We start from the raw sequence: 20,663 nt of genomic DNA, 5'->3' as shown, positions 1-20,663 counted from the left end.
AATATTATATATATATATACACAGTATATATATATATATATATATATAACCACTGCATTGTTCAATAATCAAAGTGTAGCTTACATGTAACATCATAAAGATAGAATAGATATCATAAATGGACAAGATGTACTTCACATTGATACTAGGTATATCATACTACCACACATGTCAGTTTTCCCATATATGCCGTGGGTCCTTGCAGGGCTGCCATCAGAAATTGTGGGGCCTGAGACTGACAAAACAGGCAGGGCCCCTCTGGGAGGGGCGGAGGCAGCTTGAGGTGGACGGAGCTGTGGATGTGGGTGGAGCTACAGCGGAGCTGGCGCATTAATTGGCGACTAGTTTAAAAAAATTGTCAAAGTTTGGGCTGTGGAGGGTGCGTGTTATTATATCTTGTCATTCTATCATATATAGCTATACAAATACAGAAATATATAAGAAAACACTGCTGTAAATTCATATATAGCCGGATCCACATAAAATACATTGGAAAAGCTGGATGCAAATTAAATACCTCTAAAAATCCTAATTTACATAAAATACATTGAAATAGTTTCACATAAAAAAATATTAAAATAGCCATTTCCACATAAAGTACCACCATTACATTTCTGTTCTGCAGTTCACATGGGGAAGTATTCACTGGCGAAAACGGGCAAATTTTACTGTCATCTGGGTTTCGCCAGTGATAGCCGCGTTAGAGGGGAAAGATTATTTAAATCAGAAGTTTGTGCTTAACTGCTTTGTTCAGGTGTCTCCACGTAGCTTCTGATCGGCAGCCAGCAGGATGGTAACGGAAGCAGAAGGGAAAAGTGGTGGGATGGGGGTGGGCACAGGGGAAATGTGGGTGGTGGAGGCAATATATATGGGAGATTGTTTATGTCTGGATATGGTAGGGCAGGAGAGCTGTAACTGGAGGGTCACAATACAGGGAACACTGGACCTGGGGGATGCAGAGCAGGGACGGCTGGATCTGGGGGCACAGGGCAGGGCAGGCTAGACCAAGGGGAAGTGCAGGACAGGGAGGGCTGGACCTATTGGGCACAGGAATGGCTAGACATGGTGGGGGTGCACAGGGCAGGGAAGGCTGGACCTTAATGGGGGGCACATGGTTGGACCTTGGGGTGGGGGGGGCACAAGACTGGGAAGCCTGGACCAGGGGAAGGGGGCACAGGACATTACAATGTCACTTATACTGTGTCCCTGTCAGATTTAAGACAATAGCTTTAAATAATTCCCATCTTTTTCATAACACTGGTTCCCAGTGGGTTTTAATGTAGGAGATAGAGCCGGAACCTGCTGCAGCTGCTTCTAGGGAAGGAGTTCAGTGATGGACATGAAATGCACTGTGCATTCTGTCCCCCGTATGGTGAGGTGAGAGTTTTGGTGTTTGCGGGTGAGGTGGGTGTAGGGTCTTATGCCGGTGTTTAAGCCCCCTTAGATGCTGCCTCTCAGTGGGATCCCCCGGCCCCTGTACAGACACACCGCTGCTCTCTGCAGTAAGGAGCCCTGTCTATTTCCTCTTCTGTGCGACAACCATAAGTATGGAGAGAAAGGGAGGCCCGGCAGCAGATCGCGGACCGGCAGCAAGGGCCCAGGCTTGGAGAGACAGCAGCAGCATTTAGAATTCGGCGGCGCCGGGCGCGGACCAATCATTGCTCGCGTACCGGCAGCCAATCAGGAGTGGCCGCCGGTTCGCAAGCTGTGATTGGCCTGCGGCTGACACCAACTTCGACAATTGAATTGCCATCATGCTCGTGCTGTTCCGCGATCTGCTGCCGGGCCCCCCTCCGTCTGGGCCCGGGACTTTAGTCCCGGCATTTCCCCCCTGATGGCGGCCCTGGGTCCTTGTATGGCTTATCTCCCACAGTGTAACCTTCGTAGTGCACCCACCATGGCTGCCTCACCTGGTACATTCGTGGATGGGATGAAAAATAGATGGACCTGACTATTATGGTGGGACCCTACTCCATACTTGCCTACCCTACCGATTTGGTCGGGAGCCTCCCGAAAATCGGGTGCCACTCCCGACCTCCCAGGAAGGCAGGCAATCCTCCCGGCCCCGGCGATGTGCCCGCACCCCCCCCGCACTTTTAAGTAAAAACACCGGCAGCAGGGGGGCCAGTGACGCGATTCGCGCTGAATCGCGTCATCGTGGCTCCGCCCCTGGCTGCACAATGCCATTAATCACGGCATTGTGCAGAGGGGGCGGAGCCACGATTACACGATTGCGCTGTCACACCCCATGCTCCGCCCCCAATGCCACATCAGGTGCCGGGCCCCGCCCCCTTTGACCACGTCACGCCCCCAGCCCTGTAAGCCCGACAGGTCCCTCCCGGAAGAAGGGAGCTAAATGTCAGCAAGCCTGCCCTACTCCTAGCGTTAGGATGCTGCAACCACACCCATTTTGTGTCATCTCTTTAAGGCATAACCTAATCCACCCAGGGTAATACTACGTACTGCGCCCAAGATGCTGCCTCATCTGGTACTTTTTCGTGGGTTGGAATATATAACCCCTGGAAATTATTTCATAAAATGTCTGCACCAACCCTGCAATATGCTTATTGTGCTCTCTAGGATTTGGTTGCTTTTAATTATCTCTGTGTGGTTTTCTATTTTCTGCAATACCAACTCCTTATACAATGTACCATGTTTTCTGATGTCTGTAAAGCAACTTTGAGTCCTGTGGGAGAAAAGCGCTCTATAAATAAAATTGTTATTATTATTATTAAAACAGATTTTCACAGTGTCCTCCCCCATCCCCCTGCTTCAGGGAAAGAATAAGAAACATTGCTGCCTCACTGCCATCGATGGCAAAACCACTGACCATCTCTGTGCCTGTGGCAAACCATCAATGCATAACCACCAATGGCCTTCGTTAGTATCAAGCATCAGGAGGGCTACATAATAAAGAGGTCACAGGATTGTGGTTAGCAATTACTTGCACTTTATGTATTATTATATATAATTAAAAACAGCAAAACTCATTGAAAATATATATATCATTTAAAAAACAGCAAAAACTCATTGAAAATATATATATCATTTAAAAAATAGCAAAAACTCATTGAAAGCTGTGGAAGTATCTTAAAAAAAAATAACAGGTACCTGCGCTACCGGGTGCCACCCATAGAGGGAGCTGCTTCACGCCATGCAATTCCAGACAGCACCCACACACTGCCATCAGCCGCTGCGGTCCAAGCCTCGTCATGGCTTCGGACGTCACGGCCATGCGGTGATGCTGATTGGTTGCTCCGTGCGGCTCCGAAGGCCGGGCCTCCACCATCCTGACAGCGGGCTCGTCATGTGACCTGGTGGTGGGGCTTTGATCACGTGACTCGTCCCTGCTTGCTGCTCCCCGGGTCCGGCGGCCGCTGCACTGACGTCATCCGTTCCTCCGCCGGGGCCTCACGAACACCGATCTCTCCCGTTGCTCCGCCGCCGCCATGACGTCCTTCTCCGAGCTCTACTTCAACATAGACAGCGGCTACCTGGAAGGGCTGGTCCGCGGGTTCAAGGCCGGGATCCTGTCACAGGGGGACTACCTTAACCTGGTGCAGTGCGAGACTCTGGAGGGTGAGTGGTGATCATGGTCTGAGTGTTCCCCATATATATGTACACCTTGGGGGGAGAGCATCCTGCTGGGTACAGGGGTTGCTACTCCTCCCACAGGGGTCACGTTGTGTGACCCTCTTCATCCCATCATTTACTGGTTACGGTACCTGTGTCATAGCGGGGAACTAAATTATGCCTCATGTGCCGCCTGGTATCGCCTTTATGTGTGGCTGTGCATGTGTCAGACAATTACGTTAGCCCCAGCAATGCCAGTTTTCCTGCGTAGCTCTATGGGGCGCTAGGAAAGGCTTGCAATCTAGATGGATGTGGTGGTCTGGAACGGCGAATCGTGTCCATCCCTATGAATTGAATTGTCCTCCATATTGTCTAGGGGGTCAATTTAATTGCGGGTGGTGCATGTGCTCTAGTGCGCACCTAAGCCGCACTTACGGTAGCCTTGAGATTGTGTATTTTAATACGAAGCCCTATGGGGGTGAGAACAAAAATACATGAATTGGGGGACGGCTGCTTTGGTGTGTTGCTGTGTTCCTACAGCAATGGCACAGTTTGAGCATCACCCGTAATTGAATTGACTACTACATCTCTCCCCCCAGCTCCTGACCTGGTCAGAGACACAATTGTCCACAGACCTTTAATAAGCAGTCCTCATAATCAGAATTATTGTCTGGAGTAACCGCCGGTCTCGGAGCGTATACATCGTTACTCTCCTCCTAGTCACCAAAGGAGTAATTGGTTCTGCCGAAAGTTGGTTTAACAATCCAATGGGGGCAATTTGATTCATATGTGGGAATTTGCCACCCAGACTAAGTGCCCAGGAGCTATGTCATTACCTCCCGCGACTGGCCCCAAGGCTACATTCATTGCGGGTTTCTGCTCGCACCCTACTGCATTAAGTAGGGCTTCGGTGCTAGTTGCGACCTCCATCGCACCCGGATCTTAGTCCGGAAGCATGCAGCTTAACCCGACTAACCTCGGGAAGTAACTGTATATATCCCGGGCACTTAGCCTGGGAGCTACATTCCCAAAGTAATAATTGAATTGTCCCCAATGTATCCAGTTCATGTTTTGATTGAGTTTTATGGGAGATCCAGTAGTGACTTTTTAATCACAAAGATTAGCGGCAGGGGTCATCTTTATTTTATGCTACTTAGTATGTGTAATCTGTTCATACCAATGAGCCGGTGTTGTATCTTATCTGCACGCATTGCTTGTTTCAGCCATTGTAACCCTATGTAGTACGCACACAATGGCTGCCATGTCTGGTACTGTCATGTGTGGGATGGAGAATCCATGGAACGAATGGTTCTTTGGTTTCTTGTATCATACTTAGTAATTCATATTCACGTGCTGTAACCTTTATAGTGCACCCAAGATGGCTGCCAACTCTGACATTTTATACCCGTAAACGTAAAGCGCTCTGTTTCCTTTCAGAGAAGAGCACTATATAAATAAACGTTATTCTAATATTATTACTACAATGCTGCCGGTCAGGCCCACAGGGGTACAGGGGAAATCCCCAGTGGGCCCCACTGCCTGAGGGTCCCACCTCCTCTTCTAATGTCAAGTTTCAGACAGTGCACTCGAATTATACATTGTTACTCTATTACAGGGTCAGTTACCTGGTAGAGCAGGACCATGGATGAACAGACCATGCAATGTAGTATCCATGTTGTCTGCATGCTATGTCCTCTATAATTGCTGGCCAAGCATCCATGTTGGCTGGCCACACCCCTTAAGGATGGGCCCCTACGACTGCCTTTCCCCGGGGGACCCTTCATGCCCCAGTCCGACACGGCTGCCGGTTCTTCCCTGTGTAGTTACTGATCACTGATATTGGGCTTGAAACTGTAAAATCAAATATATACGGTAAGTATATAAATAAGGTTCTTTATCAAATACCAATGATTGATGTTGGTACTTGGATGTAAGTTTATGTTAATACACGTAAATTGCTTGTTGGGAATTTGTTATGTCTATGGGGTATATTAATACCACTTTTACACCAAAGTCCCAGGTCTGACCTGGAATTTAGGACATGTTTCCAACCAGGATCATTCACGGGACAGATCCCTTTTACACCGCGGCACCGTTCACACCGGAGCCGGGTTTGCTGTTAACCCGGCTCTTCCGGCGCAGGTAAGACGCACTTCTTCCTATTGCCCCTCCCTCTTACCTCACTCTGCAGTTGTCCAGAGGCAGAGAGGGCGTGTGGGGAGCGCTGCTCGGGCTGGCGCTGGTTGAAGTGGACACTTGGAGATGATGTAATCTCCAAGCGGCACTAAAGCAGGCCTATCGGGTGGCATGCGGCACGATCCAGATCATCGTGACCCGGATTGCACAGTTTACACTGCAGGGTGACACGTGAATGATCCGTGGCTAACACTGCAAACTACCCGAGTTGGATTTCCGGGTCCCTGGACCTGGGTGGATCCATTTACACCGGCAACAATCCCGGGTTAATGTGCATTCACTTGCATCCACCTGGAATTTTTATGTTGGTGTAAAAGGGGTATATTTACTAAAGTGAGAGTTTTTACAAGTGGAGATGTTGCCCATAGCAACCAATCCGATTCTAGCTATTATCTTCTAGGACAGTGTTTCCCAGCCTCGGTCCTCAAGGCACACTAACAGTCCTGGTTTTAGTGATATCCATGATTGTGCACAGATGGTTAAATCAAAATAACTGAGGAACTAATTAAGTCACTTGTGCTCAAGTATGGCTATCCAATAAAACCTGGACTGTTATGGTGCATACACACGATCAGATTTTTCCTTCAGATATGAACGATAACGATTTAAAAATCGTTCAGTCGTTCATATCTGAAGGAAAATCGTTCATATCTGACATGCCTGAACGATGGACGATCAACGATGCGCGTTCCCGATGGTCAGATAACGATTTCTGACATCTGATGTGTTTGCAGTCAGACTTGGACGATTCCATTCATTTTAATGCAGTCAAAAATCGTTCAATCGTTCAAATCGTTCAAATCGTTCAAAACTTTGGTAAAATCGTTCAAATCGTTCAAATCGTTCAATCGTTCAGTCGTTCATCTGACAAATCTGACAAGTCTGACAAATCTGACCGTGTGTATGCTCCATAAGTGTGCCTTGAGGACCGTGGTTGGGAATCCCTGTTCTAGAAGGTGCTAGTTAAATAGAATGTGATTGGTTGCTATGGGCAACATCTCCATTTTTAAAACCTTTAGTAAATACACCCCTATGAGTGAAATACATGGTTATGCCAATATGCAGAACATCAGCGGTTTTCTTATAACTCTTTGAGAAATGAGAATACAGAAATTAGGAAGTAGATACTTCGCTTTCGCAATTCACTTCCTGTGTGTTTCTTTTCTCTCATCCAATTTTACAGCTGCTTATCCACATTGTCAGCTAGTCTCGGGCATTGTGATAGTGGTCTCGGGCATTGTGATAGTGGTCTCGGGCACTGTGATAGTGGTCTCGGGCACTGTGATAGTGGTCTCGGGCACTGTGATAGTGGTCTCGGGCACTGTGATAGTGGTCTCGGGCACTGTGATAGTGGTCTCGGGCACTGTGATAGTGGTCTCGGGCACTGTGATAGTGGTCTCGGGCACTGTGATAGTGGTCTCGGGCACTGTGATAGTGGTCTCGGGCACTGTGATAGTGGTCTCGGGCACTGTGATAGTGGTCTCGGGCACTGTGATAGTGGTCTCGGGCACTGTGATAGTGGTCTCGGGCACTGTGATTAGTCGTCTCGGGCACTGTGATTAGTCGTCTCGGGCATTGTGATACTCGTATGAAGTATTGGGTCCACAATATATTCCACCATCTTGTTCCAGCATCCTATAAATATTAATTGTGACTGAAATCCTTGAAATGGAAAGTGCTGTCTTGGGTATTGTAATGGAAAATACATAGAGTGGGATACAGTAGCTGGCAATATGCCTCTGGGTGTTGCTGCAATGCCCAGCTGCGCACATATCGGCAGTTACAGTAAGGTGACATTGGCAGTGTTCCTGCGTATCTCTATGGGATATGGGGCATCTGTATGGAGTGTATCTGCAGTTACAGTAAGGTGACATTGGCAGTGTTCCTGTGTATCTCTATGGGATATGGGGCATCTGTATGGAGTGTATCTGCAGTGCGATGCTGACGAACGCAATTTGTCGTTCTGGAGCTGCCAATCACAAACTTTGTGATGTATTGAATTAACCCCCCTTGGAGTCCTATTTATTAAAGTGATCTTATTTTCATGTCAGCTGAGCGAGATGTAGTTTATAGACCAACTGACTAAATGCCGCCGGTCTATATCCCGACAGCAGAAGCCCGACTAGGGACTTAAGATAATACCGACGCCCATCTTAATCCCGACGCCTGAATGCCAAAGGACACTGGCCCAATCCTGGTAAGTCCGGTCGCTTTTAGCTCTTATCCGCAGGGGTGGGGGGCAGGTTTAGGCACCCCCAGACTCCCCCCGGGAGTTAGGCTAGGGAAAGGGGGAGTTAGGTGCTACTGGGGGGAGGTTAGGTTTAGGCAGCCCACTGGTAGGGTTAGGTTTAGGGGGGGGGGTTGAGTTTAGGCACCCCCAGGGGGGACTTAGGGTTAGTCCACCACCCCAGGAGTTTTTAGGGTTAGGCACCCTTAAGGGAGGGTTAGGGAGGGAGAAGCATAGGGTTATTGTACTTGCATGCTCCGTCGGGCTTCTCCTCTGTCAGGCTTCCGGCGTCGGCATGTCAATCCGGCGGCTGTTGAGCTGCTGGAATTTCATACCCAACCCAGCTGAGCGATACTTGGCTGCCACATTGAAAGTTGTCTTACTTGTTGTTATGTAGGCCTTTGTCTTGCAATACTGTTGTGCTGGGGCCCAGCAATGCAACAAAAAAAAGCAACCAGTAGTAAATACAACCATAACGCAAGGTAGTAGGCCTATTAATTTCAACGTGACGTGTGTAAGAAAATGTAAATTTTATATAAAATATATATATATATATATATATATATATATATATATATTCTCTATCAATGAAATCGGCACTCACCAGGTTTTAAGCAAAATATCACAATTACAGTGTTCACTCTAGCTCCGGCGTGAGGCAGGGCGCCGGAGCTAGAGAGGGCGCGCGTCCGAGAAAGGGGCGTGGTCATCGAAAAGGGGGCGTGCTTAAGACGCGTCCCCTTTTCGTCACTCTTGGGGGCGTGCCCGAGACCCGGCTGTTGAGTGACAGCTCGCCCACTTTGGCGGGCGGGCCGGGGGGTGGCTGCCCAAACGGAGGCGTTCCCATGTGAACGCCTGCCGTTTGGGGGCGGCCCCGCTGACATCACGAGTGATGTCAGTGGAGAGCTTCCGGCTCTGTTAGAGCCGAAAGCTCTTTGGGGCTTGCGATGAACGAGACCCAATCACAAGGGTCTCGTCGCAAGCCCGATGGTCTTGACCATCGCGACCATCATCATGGCCGCTCGCTATAGCTGTGGGTGGTCACCCACAGCTATGCGAGCGGTCTAGAGGCCGCTCCAAAAAAGAAAAGCCCGGCCCTGATTCAGAGCGAGCGTCTCTGAATCGGGCCCAGTGTGTGCACCTTACTGACACAGCTTGTACACAGCTGTACATCGCCATTATGTTACGACACTTTTTGGACCTTCTATAATATTTGGAATAAAAGCCTATTCTGATTGTGCTCTCGGGGACAGTTACCAAGCCATGTAACTACACATTTATACTGGAAATAAGAATATCCTATGGATCCCATATAACATTACTTAAAGAATGAATGACGGGGAGAGCGGTAATGCTATTGGTTTACGACTTTGCCAGTTTGTCTCTGAAGAAGTTAATCCACCCCCCAACATAAAACTTTATTAACCACAGTAGTTTGTAAAATAAAAAAAGAAAAATAAATCTAAAAAAAAATTATTAAACGCAAAGGGCGGAATTCAATTCTTTTCATCCCCTATCGCGCCCGACGGAGCTATTCTATTCTTGCTCCTGTCGGGCACGATCAGCTGCCAGCGCTACATTTCAGCTCGCAGCCCCTGGGGGATGAGAGCTGAAATGTGCGAAAAGTGACATGTTTGGGTGCCCAAACATCACTTTTCGTGATCGCGCCCAGCACTTTGGTCGGGTTTAGCTGCTTTACGCGGCTAAATCTGACCTCTATGGGCGCGATCAGCGTGAAAAGCTGGCACAATTGCATAGCGGCCCGCGATCTCCTGTCACTTTAGACGTGAGATGCGGGCCGCGAAATCAATTAATTCCGCCCAAAGAGCAAATAATGTCTTAATCCGATCTGCTGTGGAAATGTAGAAAAATTTAATAAAGTGTGTATTACAGTATAAGGAGAGGAACAGGTGATGAATGAAGGGATAAAAATGGAGACCATGTAGGTCCAGAGAAGATGCCCATCTGGGGACTTGTGGGAAGGGGACTGGGAGATGAGGGCACCACTAATCATCCACAAGTCAGTTCCCGATGGTATTTAGAGTATATTGGTGCTGACTGTACTACAGGTACTCCCTCACAGGCCGGATACTATTATATAAATGTATCATACAATTAGTGTGATCATGTTCCGTGGGCAGGACCATCAGTGCCCTGTAGGGTTGTCATGTATAACGGCTGCTATTTGTGTGAAAATCACCATGAAGTGTTGTTCTGGCGCCCTAGTTGTTTGCTTATTATCGGAGGTGCCCCTTTTAGGTTGAATATTATACGTACTCCGTCCATTGAAGTCACCGTGGAATTCTTTGATGTAGGGCGTTCATTATTTAGTTTATAATCTCAGGCTGGGAAAATCGTGGTTCTGGTGGAACTAGCTGAATCTTTGTTCCTATTGTCATAGAAGAAATATCCAATATTCAGTAAGTAATGTTGGTTGTATTGTGAAGTCAGTAAAAGTTCATCTGTTTGCTACAGTTTTGTTTATATTAATCTTGTTTTATTTAATTAGTCTTAATGGGACAGTTACAGTAATATCTCGTGTAGCAGTTTTCCCTTCCTCGGTCATGTGACCTGCGAGCTGATAATCACATGACGTGTTCCTGTTACTTTCACAGCCTCTGGTTTCTCAACATGGCTGGAGAATGACATCACTTCTAGCTGTAGTGGAGAGAATGAGAGTAAATAGTGTCTGGTAGCTGATTATTGGGTGGGCTATAGCTAAACTTTGAAGTACACTGTGTAGACAAAAGTGATTGGACACCCCCTGTTACAGCTGGTACACACTGGATGATGTCTACCGGGACGATATGGCCGACCGTCGTGCCAACATATTGTACTGCAGGTACACATTAGAGCGATGATATGAATGACGGAATGACCACTCGTTCCAGCCCTCATTTACATGAATGTGGCCGCTTGCAATATCGTCAGGTTTGATGTGCTGCATAGCGCGTGCGACCGCGGGAGCTCGCACTTTGTGCATATACACTGCACGATATCGTAACAACATTGCTCCAGTGTGTACCTAGCTTTAGAAGTATAGAGATGTTCTCTATAACTCTGTGCTCCCCAACGATAACTCTGTGCTCCCTACATTGTGGCAGTTCTACGGAAACAACAAATGTTTTTATCAGGACGGCAATGCCACCTGTCATGTTTCCAGGGCGACGCTGGACTGGTATACAGACAATTCAGTAACCCGGATGAACTGGCCAGCTCAGAGTCCAGATCTTAACCCCATTGAGAACCTCTGGGAAGAATTGGAGCGGCCGGTGCGTTCTAGGCCGACTCAACCTTCCTCACTGTACGTAAGGCTAAATGGCAAAACATACCGCCTGCTGCTGTCCTGGAACTTGTGGACAGTTTGCCAAGAAGGGGGCTGCAGTAATCACTGCACGTGGTGCGTCTGCAAAGCATTGACATAAATATAATCTCATTGATCTATTTGCTGTCAGTGTCCAATCACTTTTGTCTACATAGTGTAGATGGCTTGAAGGCTTTCTCTCCCTTAAATATATAATTAAATGGGGGGGGGGGGGGGGCAAGAATCTGAATATTTAGGTGCAAGACTAATATTTATTTACAACCCATCCGAATAAACCTGGCTCTTCCGTCACTGCTCTTGTAATTGTGACTAGTATACAGATTAGCCCATTCTGGTGGTTAGTACACAAATGAGGGGTAGCAACTATAAAGCACAGTATTGGCTCTTTTCTTCTGGGGCATTGAATGTAAAAGGTCCCCGTTCCTCGCTGATTAGTCATCCTGCCTGTAGATGGCAGCAAAGCTCCGGTGTACGTTACATATGCTCCTGTGTCCTGAGCAGTACTGTACTTGGCACCTTATAGCAGGATGGTTAGGAGAGAGGGAGTTATATAGAAAGCCTCTGTTCTCGTCTCCATCCTTCTGCAAAGTGCTAAGCTCAGGGGAATCTGAGTAGCTGCATGTAGGGAGTAGCGCTGGGACGGCAAAGCAGCCATCGAGTGCCGCAGGGGCACTGACAAATATAATCCTATTCATGATGTAGGGAGACCATTTAAGATGTTTCTTTAAATAACCAAGAAGTCCATTATTGAAGCCAGCCTATTGGGGCTGATATGTAGTGGAACTTACACCAGTGTGTGTAGCATAAAATGCATACATCAGGGGTCTTCAACCTTGGCCCTCCAGCTGCTGTGGAACTACACATCCCAGCATGCATTGCCACCTTTTTGATATAACAGCATGCTAAAACTATGGCAGTGCATGCTGGGATGTATAGTTCCACAGCAGCTGGAGGGCCAAGGTTGAAGACCCCTGGCTTACATGCTCAGAGAGCAGGCAGCACACACACGAGCTATGCAGGTCTGCAGGAATCTGACACTTACCCGCCTGTGCCTCTAGAGCCAGGACTGCGGAGGCAAGGGGCCGGAGTAATGTATACCAAATGCAGTCAGAGTGTGTTTCCAAAATTGCAGACCCACACACACACCTATCCGAGCCATGTCATTTGCCGGTGCAAGGGCAGGTGCAATAGAGTGATGATTATATCAGTAGCCAGCGTGGATGCTTTTGATTGGCTGATTGTGGATGGGACACGGATGGATGCTATTTCCGTGGCTTGGGCGTACATTGCTATTGGGTGCCTGTTTCAGACATTTTATTGCTCTTTTTTTTTTTTATACGTCACATTTCTAAGATGTTTATTAAGTTTCATTGAAGCATAATAGAAAATACTTATTTCACAATCAAATGGCTTATAGGCCTGTTGTAAGCCTGGCACATCTGCTCCTTAATGCATCTTGCAATAGCAGCAGTTTTGGATATACTTGCAATTTATTGCATCAGCCCCATTATGTGCACACACTGCGTTATGTGCATTACAGAAGAAGCTCTTACCATGGGACTATGAGCATCCTGGGACCCTAAGGGCCTGATTACAGCAGCGTATGCAATGGCGACTACGGATGCAGGCGAGCAATGATTTGCCATTATGCATGCATTCAAGCTGCTCTGCGCGTGCACGGTGATCGCATTGCGATTACGGACGCACAAAGAAATCCATCGTAAAGTGAGTGACGGGATGTCAGCGTTTGGGATGACGGGGGGAGTGGTCAGTAAAACGCAGGCGTGCCTGTCTGTGCGCTGTTTCATGAGCGTGTATAAATTAGCCATTGCATACGATGATTGAGTATGCTGTGTGCGAGGAGGCTTGTAGTGTCTGCGGCTGGTCAGACCTGCGGTGAATGCTGTGCATTGATGGTACCGATGTATAGGAAGAAAAGTGAGGTTGGATGGATATGAGAAGGCAGCAGTGGGCGTCCCTGTGCTGCTGGCTGGGCTTTGGCAGGCGCTACCATATTTTCGCAGCTGCGTTCTGTACGAAATCGCCGCACAAATGCGTACGCTGCTTTCTCAGGCCCTAAGACGAACAAGACATTGTATCTCAGCGGGATGTTTCTTTACAGTAAATGTGAATATAAAAAAATATGTAAATAAAAAAAAAACCCAATGTACATTTTTTTTTGTTGCTTTTGCATAGAACAAATTGTGCCGTGTTACTACAGGACCTCCGAGCTAGCTGAGTTGGCCCCATAGTCTGCATTTTGATAATTAAAGTTAAAGCATCTACATAACAATAGTAACTGTCTCAGTCCTGTGGGAATCGGTGTCCGCAGGTGTTCCAGACATTGCACAATTCATCACATTTCACTTCATGCAAAAGCAATTAGTCTCTTGAGTTAATCCCAGCATTAAATGTGTACAGATATATTAACACTTACAACGCCATACACCTGGTCTCATTGGTCTGTGTACATCCGCAAGCTCCTTTTTATTGGCCACCTGTCCCATTGCTGCTCTGTGTTCCTACTGCTGCTTCTGCTTTGCTTAATCCGTACCCTGCAGTGTCCGACCGCCTGAACCATCCACCCCCAGAGGTTTCCACCAGTTAAGAACAATTTACGTTGAATGAAAGTGCACCCTAGGGAGGTGTCCCGTACGGCTCAGCATTAAGGAGCTGCCAGCCTCTTATGGTCTTAGCACCCCATACATTAGACCCCCCTATCCATGCCTGATGGTGGTACTATCCCTGGCCAATCAGACGATGCTAGAGAAGGCGGGCTGCTGGTCACCTACATCCTAATTTTAGCGGACTGGGTATCCGCACTTAGGGCCTGATTCAGAGCCGCTCATTCGCTCCGAGCAACGTTCGCACATATGCGTATGGGTCGTAATGCGCATGCGTCAACCAGTCATTGCGGTCGGAAATCGTGTGTTTGCAAAATAGCGAGTGCCTGCTAATTTGAGTGACAGAATGAGGCGTTTGTGGGTGGTAACAGGGGAAGGTGCTTGAAAACGGGGAGTGGAGATCCGAACGCAGGCGTGCCAAACGGTCAAAGCGGGCGTTTTAAGGGTGTGCATAATTAACAAAGCAGCGTCATCGGCCACGTCACTTGGTTGTCTCTTAGCCTGAACTGTTCACATGATTGCGGTAGGAAAATACAAGCTCTGCGAGCAGTTCAGACTCCTTTCGATGTACTCGATTAATCTAATAAATAGCGGAGATGACGTATGATGCGAACGGCCAGGGGGCGTCTTTACAAAATAGCGAGCGCATATTTCGTTTGCTCGCTCAGATATAGAGACGTCAACAGACCGCATAGAGCGAGCTCTCTATTTAAATATCCGACCCCTTTTTCTGAACGAGCGAGCGCAAATAGCGTCCGGCTCTGAATGAGGTCCTTAGTCCACTACTGTTATCATGCAGTTGTATCTGGAGCTTCTCTTCAGTTTGGGAGATGTGTTATTACCACACTATCAAGCTAAAAGAAGAAAATCTGCACACAAAGCTAAATTGTACAAAGCCATCCTGCTTTCCCTGGGACAGCACATTGCGGTCAGGAAGCTGGCGCGGGGATTCTGACCGACGTCGGTATTCCAGCATCGGTAATGTAAGCGTCGGCATCCCCGACTGCTGGGATGCTGAACGCCTCCTGTGTCGCTGTCTGCTCTGGTGCTTCTAGGAAACTCTCTGGTCTGTATCTCAGCAGTTTGTTGCATCATCTGAGTGTGCTAGAAGCTCCAGAGCAGAGAAAGAGGAACTGCAAGGGTTGTGGCAGGTGCTAGAATGAACACTAAAGGTGGTATTCAATTATGTCGCCCCTTTATGCACCCAACATGAGCTATTCAATTGTTGCTCCTGTCGGGCGAGACCAGCTGCCAAGCGCTCAATTTCAGCTCACAGCCCCAAGGGGTTGCGAGCTTAAATGGGCTAAAAGTGGCCTGTTTGGGCACCCAAACAACACTTTTTGCGATCTCGCCCTGCACTTTGGTCGGGGATAGTCATTTTACGTGGCTAAAACCGACCACTTTGGGCACGATCAGCGCGAAAAACAGCAACAATTGAATAGCGCCCCCACGATCTCTCGTCACTTTAGATGTTGGCTTGGGCACGCTAAAACAATTTAATACAGCCCTAAGAATGTTTAATCATTCCATCTGGCTTTGTGGAGCTTACAATCTGTTCCCGATCACATGGACTCTCTGTCTCTCCCTCTCTCTCCTCCCCCTCCCCTCTCTCTCCTCCCCCCCCCTCTCTCCTCTCCCCCCCTCTCTCTCCTCTCCTCCCCTCTCTCTCCTCCCCCCTCTCTCTCCCCTCCCTCTCCTCTCCCTCCCCTCTCTCTCCTCCCCCCCCTCTCTCTCCTCCCCCCCCTCTCTCTCCTCCCCCCCCCTCTCTCTCCTCCCCCCCCCTCTCTCTCCTCCCCCCCCCTCTCTCTCCTCCCCCCCCTCTCTCTCCTCCCCCCCCCTCTCTCTCCTCCCCCCCTCTCTCTCCTCCCCCCCCTCTCTCTCCTCCCCCCCCTCTCTCTCCTCCCCCCCCTCTCTCTCCTCCCCCCCTCTCTCTCCTCCCCCCCCTCTCTCTCCTCCCCCCCTCTCTCTCCTCCCCCCCCTCTCTCTCCTCCCCCCCCTCTCTCTCCTCCCCCCCCTCTCTCTCCTCCCCCCCCCTCTCTCTCCTCCCCCCCCTCTCTCTCCTCTCCCCCCTCTCTCTCCTCCCCCCCCTCTCTCTCCTCCCCCCCCTCTCTCTCCTCCCCCCCCTCTCTCTCCTCCCCCCTCTCTCTCCTCCCCCCTCTCTCCTCCCCCCCTCTCTCTCCTCCCCCCCTCTCTCTCCTCCCCCCCCTCTCTCTCCTCCCCCCCCTCTCTCTCCTCCCCCCCCTCTCTCTCCTCCCCCCCCTCTCTCTCCTCCCCCCCCTCTCTCTCCTCCCCCCCCTCTCTCTCCTCCCCCCCCTCTCTCTCCTCCCCCCCCTCTCTCTCCTCCCCCCCCTCTCTCTCCTCCCCCCCCTCTCTCTCCTCCCCCCCCTCTCTCTCCTCCCCCCCCCTCTCTCTCCTCCCCCCCCCTCTCTCCTCCCCCCCCTCTCTCTCCTCCCCCCCCTCTCTCTCCTCCCCCCCCTCTCTCTCCTCCCCCCCCCTCTCTCTCCTCCCCCCCCCTCTCTCTCCTCCCCCCCCCTCTCTCTCCTCCCCCCCCCCTCTCTCTCTCCTCTCCCCCCCCTCTCTCTCTCCTCTCCCCCCCCTCTCTCTCTCCTCTCCCCCCCCTCTCTCTCTCCTCTCCCCCCCCCCTCTCTCTCCTCTCCCCCCCCCCTCTCTCTCCTCTCCCCCCCCCCCTCTCTCCTCCTCTCCCCCCTCTCTCTCTCTCCCCAGAAACCAATAACCTACCAGTATGATTTTGAATTGTGGGAAGAAACTGGAGCATGGGGAGAACATACAAACCCCATACAGTATAATAGTTGGAATCCAATCCAGTCCCAGAATATGCCCTTTTCTTACCATAGCGAGCTGCACATAATCCCACGATGTGTGCAATTTCCCCTGAACCCTCCCCCAGCCGCTCCCCGGCAGTCCTACCCACCATTTGGAGTAAAAAATGTCCAATCTGACATAAGATCCAGTGCATTGTGTCCCAGATCGGGAAATCTGCCCTACAGCACGGCAGATCTGAAGATGCAATGTACGACCCTCACGATTTGGCCATATTTTACACAATTCGTCGTCACTATTCATCGAAATCGGCCAAATCGGGTAAAATATCGCTATGTGTTTGGGCAGCTTAAGATGTTACCCGATTGATTCTTTCACCTCCTGTCTGGCATTCCCCTCACCCATCCATCCTTAATGCCGCAGCAAGACTGATCTTCCGCCTACACCGGCTCCCTGTGTCCTCCATAAGCCAGTTCAGATTACTCGCACTTACCCACATAGCCCTCAACACCACCCCTGCCCAAATCTCTCTCACCATCTGAGGCGCCTCCGCAGACTTCTCCTGTGCCGCTACCACAGGTGCCTCATCGTGGTGACCCACTGACTCCAAATCTTTCTACTCTATGAAAACCCTTCTCCTTATTACACCTTGCCCTACTTCCACCTGTACTACCCTCACTAACGCACCCTCACCCCAGTCCAGGTCTTCACTCCTATTGCTGTAGCTGTGCTCTCTACCAATGACATTAAGCTCTCACCAGTAGGGCACTCCAATCATACATCTATGTTGTCTCCCTTGTATAATGTATGTCCCCTTCTCCCATGGCACTGCGCAGCATTTACACATCAACAGCTAATAGCCCAGTGCTGGGAGTGCTTGCTGCTAAGCATGGACTACCTTCTCATTGAGTGATAGGACACATACAGGACAAGCAGGTAGTAATAATGCATTATACCTATTCAGCCGTAAGTGCAGGAAAGTGTCATTTACTGCTACTTGGTACCAAAGGGAACCAGGTTTAGTTATAAGGTACAAAGGGCCTGATTCAGAGGTGCTCGCTCTGAAACAGTGTTTTTTTTTTTTTTTTAATTTCGGCCTCCAGGCCGCTCGCAAAGCTGTGACCACCCACAGCTAGTGCGAGCAGCCTGGTGATGGTCGCGATTATCGCGACCATCGGGCTTGCGTCGAGACCCTGCAGGAGGGTCTCGGGAACCCGCAAGCCCAAGTGGACTTCCTGCTCTAATAAAGCAGGAAGTCCACTACTGACAGCACGAGTGAAGTAATAGGGCCGCCCAGGAACGGCAGGCGTTCCTAAGGGAACATTGTTGTTATTGAATATTGTATTTATCTAATTTGGCAATATGAGTGAATGTGATTGTTACTATTAAATTAGAGAATCTATTTTTATAATTACTTTGGGTCTATGGTCATTGTGATTTTACCAGCACAGTATTTTTTTTCTTTATTTCTGAGGTTCTATTCTATCCAGTGACTGCTATGCTTATTCTGCACACAGACCCTTCTTACTTTACATATTGCATTTATTAGAATAACTAGGGATAGGGGTTCAAATATTAAAAATGAAATTATTTTGATGCTTGCATGTGTCAGTGTGTGCACTGGTTTGCAGTAGCTATTATGTGTTTACTAGTTACCTATTAAACTGTAATTGCTGGATCTAGCGTCAATGGGAATTTTTTTCTAGTATATTTTAATGAAACATGTATTTGATAACTCTGGCTGTTAATATACAGTGTGTGCATGAATCTACACATGCTGTGTGTGCAGGTTATCAGCTACCAGATAGCGTGGCACACTGCTGCCACCTTGTGGCAATACTAAAAACTTCAGCAGATATTTGCTGTTAGATTTAAGGACCCCATACACTGTGCGATCCGACGGCCGACATATTGGCGGTCCCCACACACGGAGCGGTCAGTTGCCCGATATGCCGGCACCCCCCCCCCCACATAGTGCTGCATGGGATCGTACATTGCTTCACCAGATCTCTTGTGCAGCATGTAAGATACAAGGAAGATGTCAATATTGCAACAGCCTCTAACATATAGAAATACAGCAGCTGTAATGTCTGTCATTGTGAAGTGTATTGTGCACAGTTATGGCACGGTAATTGCTGCATGCAATTTCAAACAGCGCCACTAACTGTGTGGTGTTTGTATGTGCTTCCAATGTTTACATGGGTCTCCTCCAGGTGCTTTGCTTTCCTCCCACACTCCATAAACATACTGGTAGGTTAATTGGCTTCTGACAGAAAGTAAAATAAGATATATTAACTCTAGTGTGCATGTGTATGTCCATGTTGTGGGGAATAACTAAATATTCTCTGTAAAGGGCTGTGTAATATGTGTGCGCTATATAAATCCATTTATAAATAAAAGTTTACATTGCAGAGGGCTAACGGATTAACACATAACAATGTACTTTATGCACTTGGCTTATATTTATCCTAATTACATTCCCCTATTTGTATTTGCTTCCAGTGTTTAGTCGTTGTTAGGCTTCCTTTAACTTTCACCCATGTTTTGTTGTGGTATAGTCATCCTGTAATGTATGCCTTTTTATTCTAGCTTTCATTTATTTTATTTTATACTGACGGCATCAGATCTTTATTAGGTATACATGTGTTCTCCCCAGAATTTTTTTCCAGCCGGGTGGCATCCAAAAGTAGCCGGGTGGGGGGGCCTTCACAATTATGTGTGCTCCGGGAAAAGAGGTATCTCCCTTACCAATCCAGCCCGACCGGTTTCAGGCTGCTCCCCCACTGGCGCTCAGTCAAAAGTGCCCATTATGCAGTGCCCCCTGTATTTGTGCCCTTTATATGGTGCCCCCTTTATGCATTGCCCCCTGTAGTTTAGCTTTGCCCTTATGCAGTGCCCCCTGGCTGAAGTAGTGCCCCTATGTAGTGCCGCAGACTGGTCCCTTATGTAGTGCCCCCAGGCTGGCCCCTTTTGCAGTGCCCCCAGGCTGGCCCCTTTTGCAGTGCCCCCAGGCTGGCCCCTTTATGCAGTGCCCCCTGGCTGAAGTAGTGCCCCTATATAGTGCCGCAGACTGGTCCCTTATGGTTAAGCCCCCAGGCTTAAATAGTGCCCCCAGGCTGGCCCCTTATGCAGTGCCCTCAGGTTTAAAGTGTCCCTTATGCAGTGCCCCCAGGCTGGCCCCTTTATGCAGTGCCCCCAGACTGGTCCTTGTCCTGGCCCCAGCACTTACCTTTATTTGCTGGCCGCTCTCCCGCTCGCCGCCGCTGCTGCTGCCGCCATGCACTGAGTGGTTATAACTAGATCCAGCAGGCGTGCGGGGCAGGCTCCTCATGTTGCAGTTGACGTCATGACGTCACCCGCGCAGTGCATCACTGGGAACGCTGGCCTCTGAAGTGATCGGAGACTTCTTTAGCCTCCGGTCACTTCAGAGGCCAGTGTTCCACAGCGGGGGTCGGCGGGGAAAAGTGCCAGACGACAGGCTGTTTCTGCCGGGCGATGCGCCCGCAGCAAACAGCCTGGGGAGAACACTGCATATATGGTATACTATAGTTTTTGGGGACGTGGAGTTATATTGCTTTTCCATCCTAAACAAAGTTTTATTAACTGTTAACTGTCCCACCATTCTCCTAGTACTTCTGTTGCTCCATCCTGCACTTACACTTGTGTTCCTCCCCTGGAAGCCTCACAGTTTGTCATATATTCAACAGTATTCTGGTACATACAGTTAAGGGTGCCCTCTACTGGTCAGACTTCAGTATGCATCATTCAGTTTTACGTTCTTATAGATGACACATTTGGGTATAAAAGAGCAGCTGTCCCATTATATTAGAGTGAGGAGCGTCTTGTGCTGGGTGCACACCATGCGATATGTCATTCAATCAGCCAACGAACGATAGATTGCATAGTGCATCAGTGGGTGCGTACAGACAATGTCTGG

At 49.0% G+C, this 20,663-nt stretch overlaps 1 protein-coding gene across 1 annotated transcript in view; it reads left to right on the top strand.

Moving 5' to 3' along the window:
* The first annotated feature begins 3,243 nt into the window (after positions 1-3,243).
* ATP6V0D1 (ATPase H+ transporting V0 subunit d1) overlaps positions 3,244-20,663 on the top strand; it is a 101,210-nt gene continuing 83,790 nt past the window's right edge. The window contains exon 1 of the mRNA XM_088458358.1: positions 3,244-3,579. Coding sequence (XP_088314484.1) covers positions 3,450-3,579 — 130 coding nt within the window. The 5' untranslated portion in view covers positions 3,244-3,449. The remainder of the gene's footprint in view (positions 3,580-20,663) is intronic.

This window comes from Taudactylus pleione, unplaced genomic scaffold (assembly GCF_031769625.1).
Source record: "Taudactylus pleione unplaced genomic scaffold, aTauple2 ptg000828l, whole genome shotgun sequence".
Lineage (NCBI taxonomy): Eukaryota > Metazoa > Chordata > Amphibia > Anura > Myobatrachidae > Taudactylus > Taudactylus pleione.
This window is presented reverse-complemented; position numbering and strand designations above follow the sequence as displayed.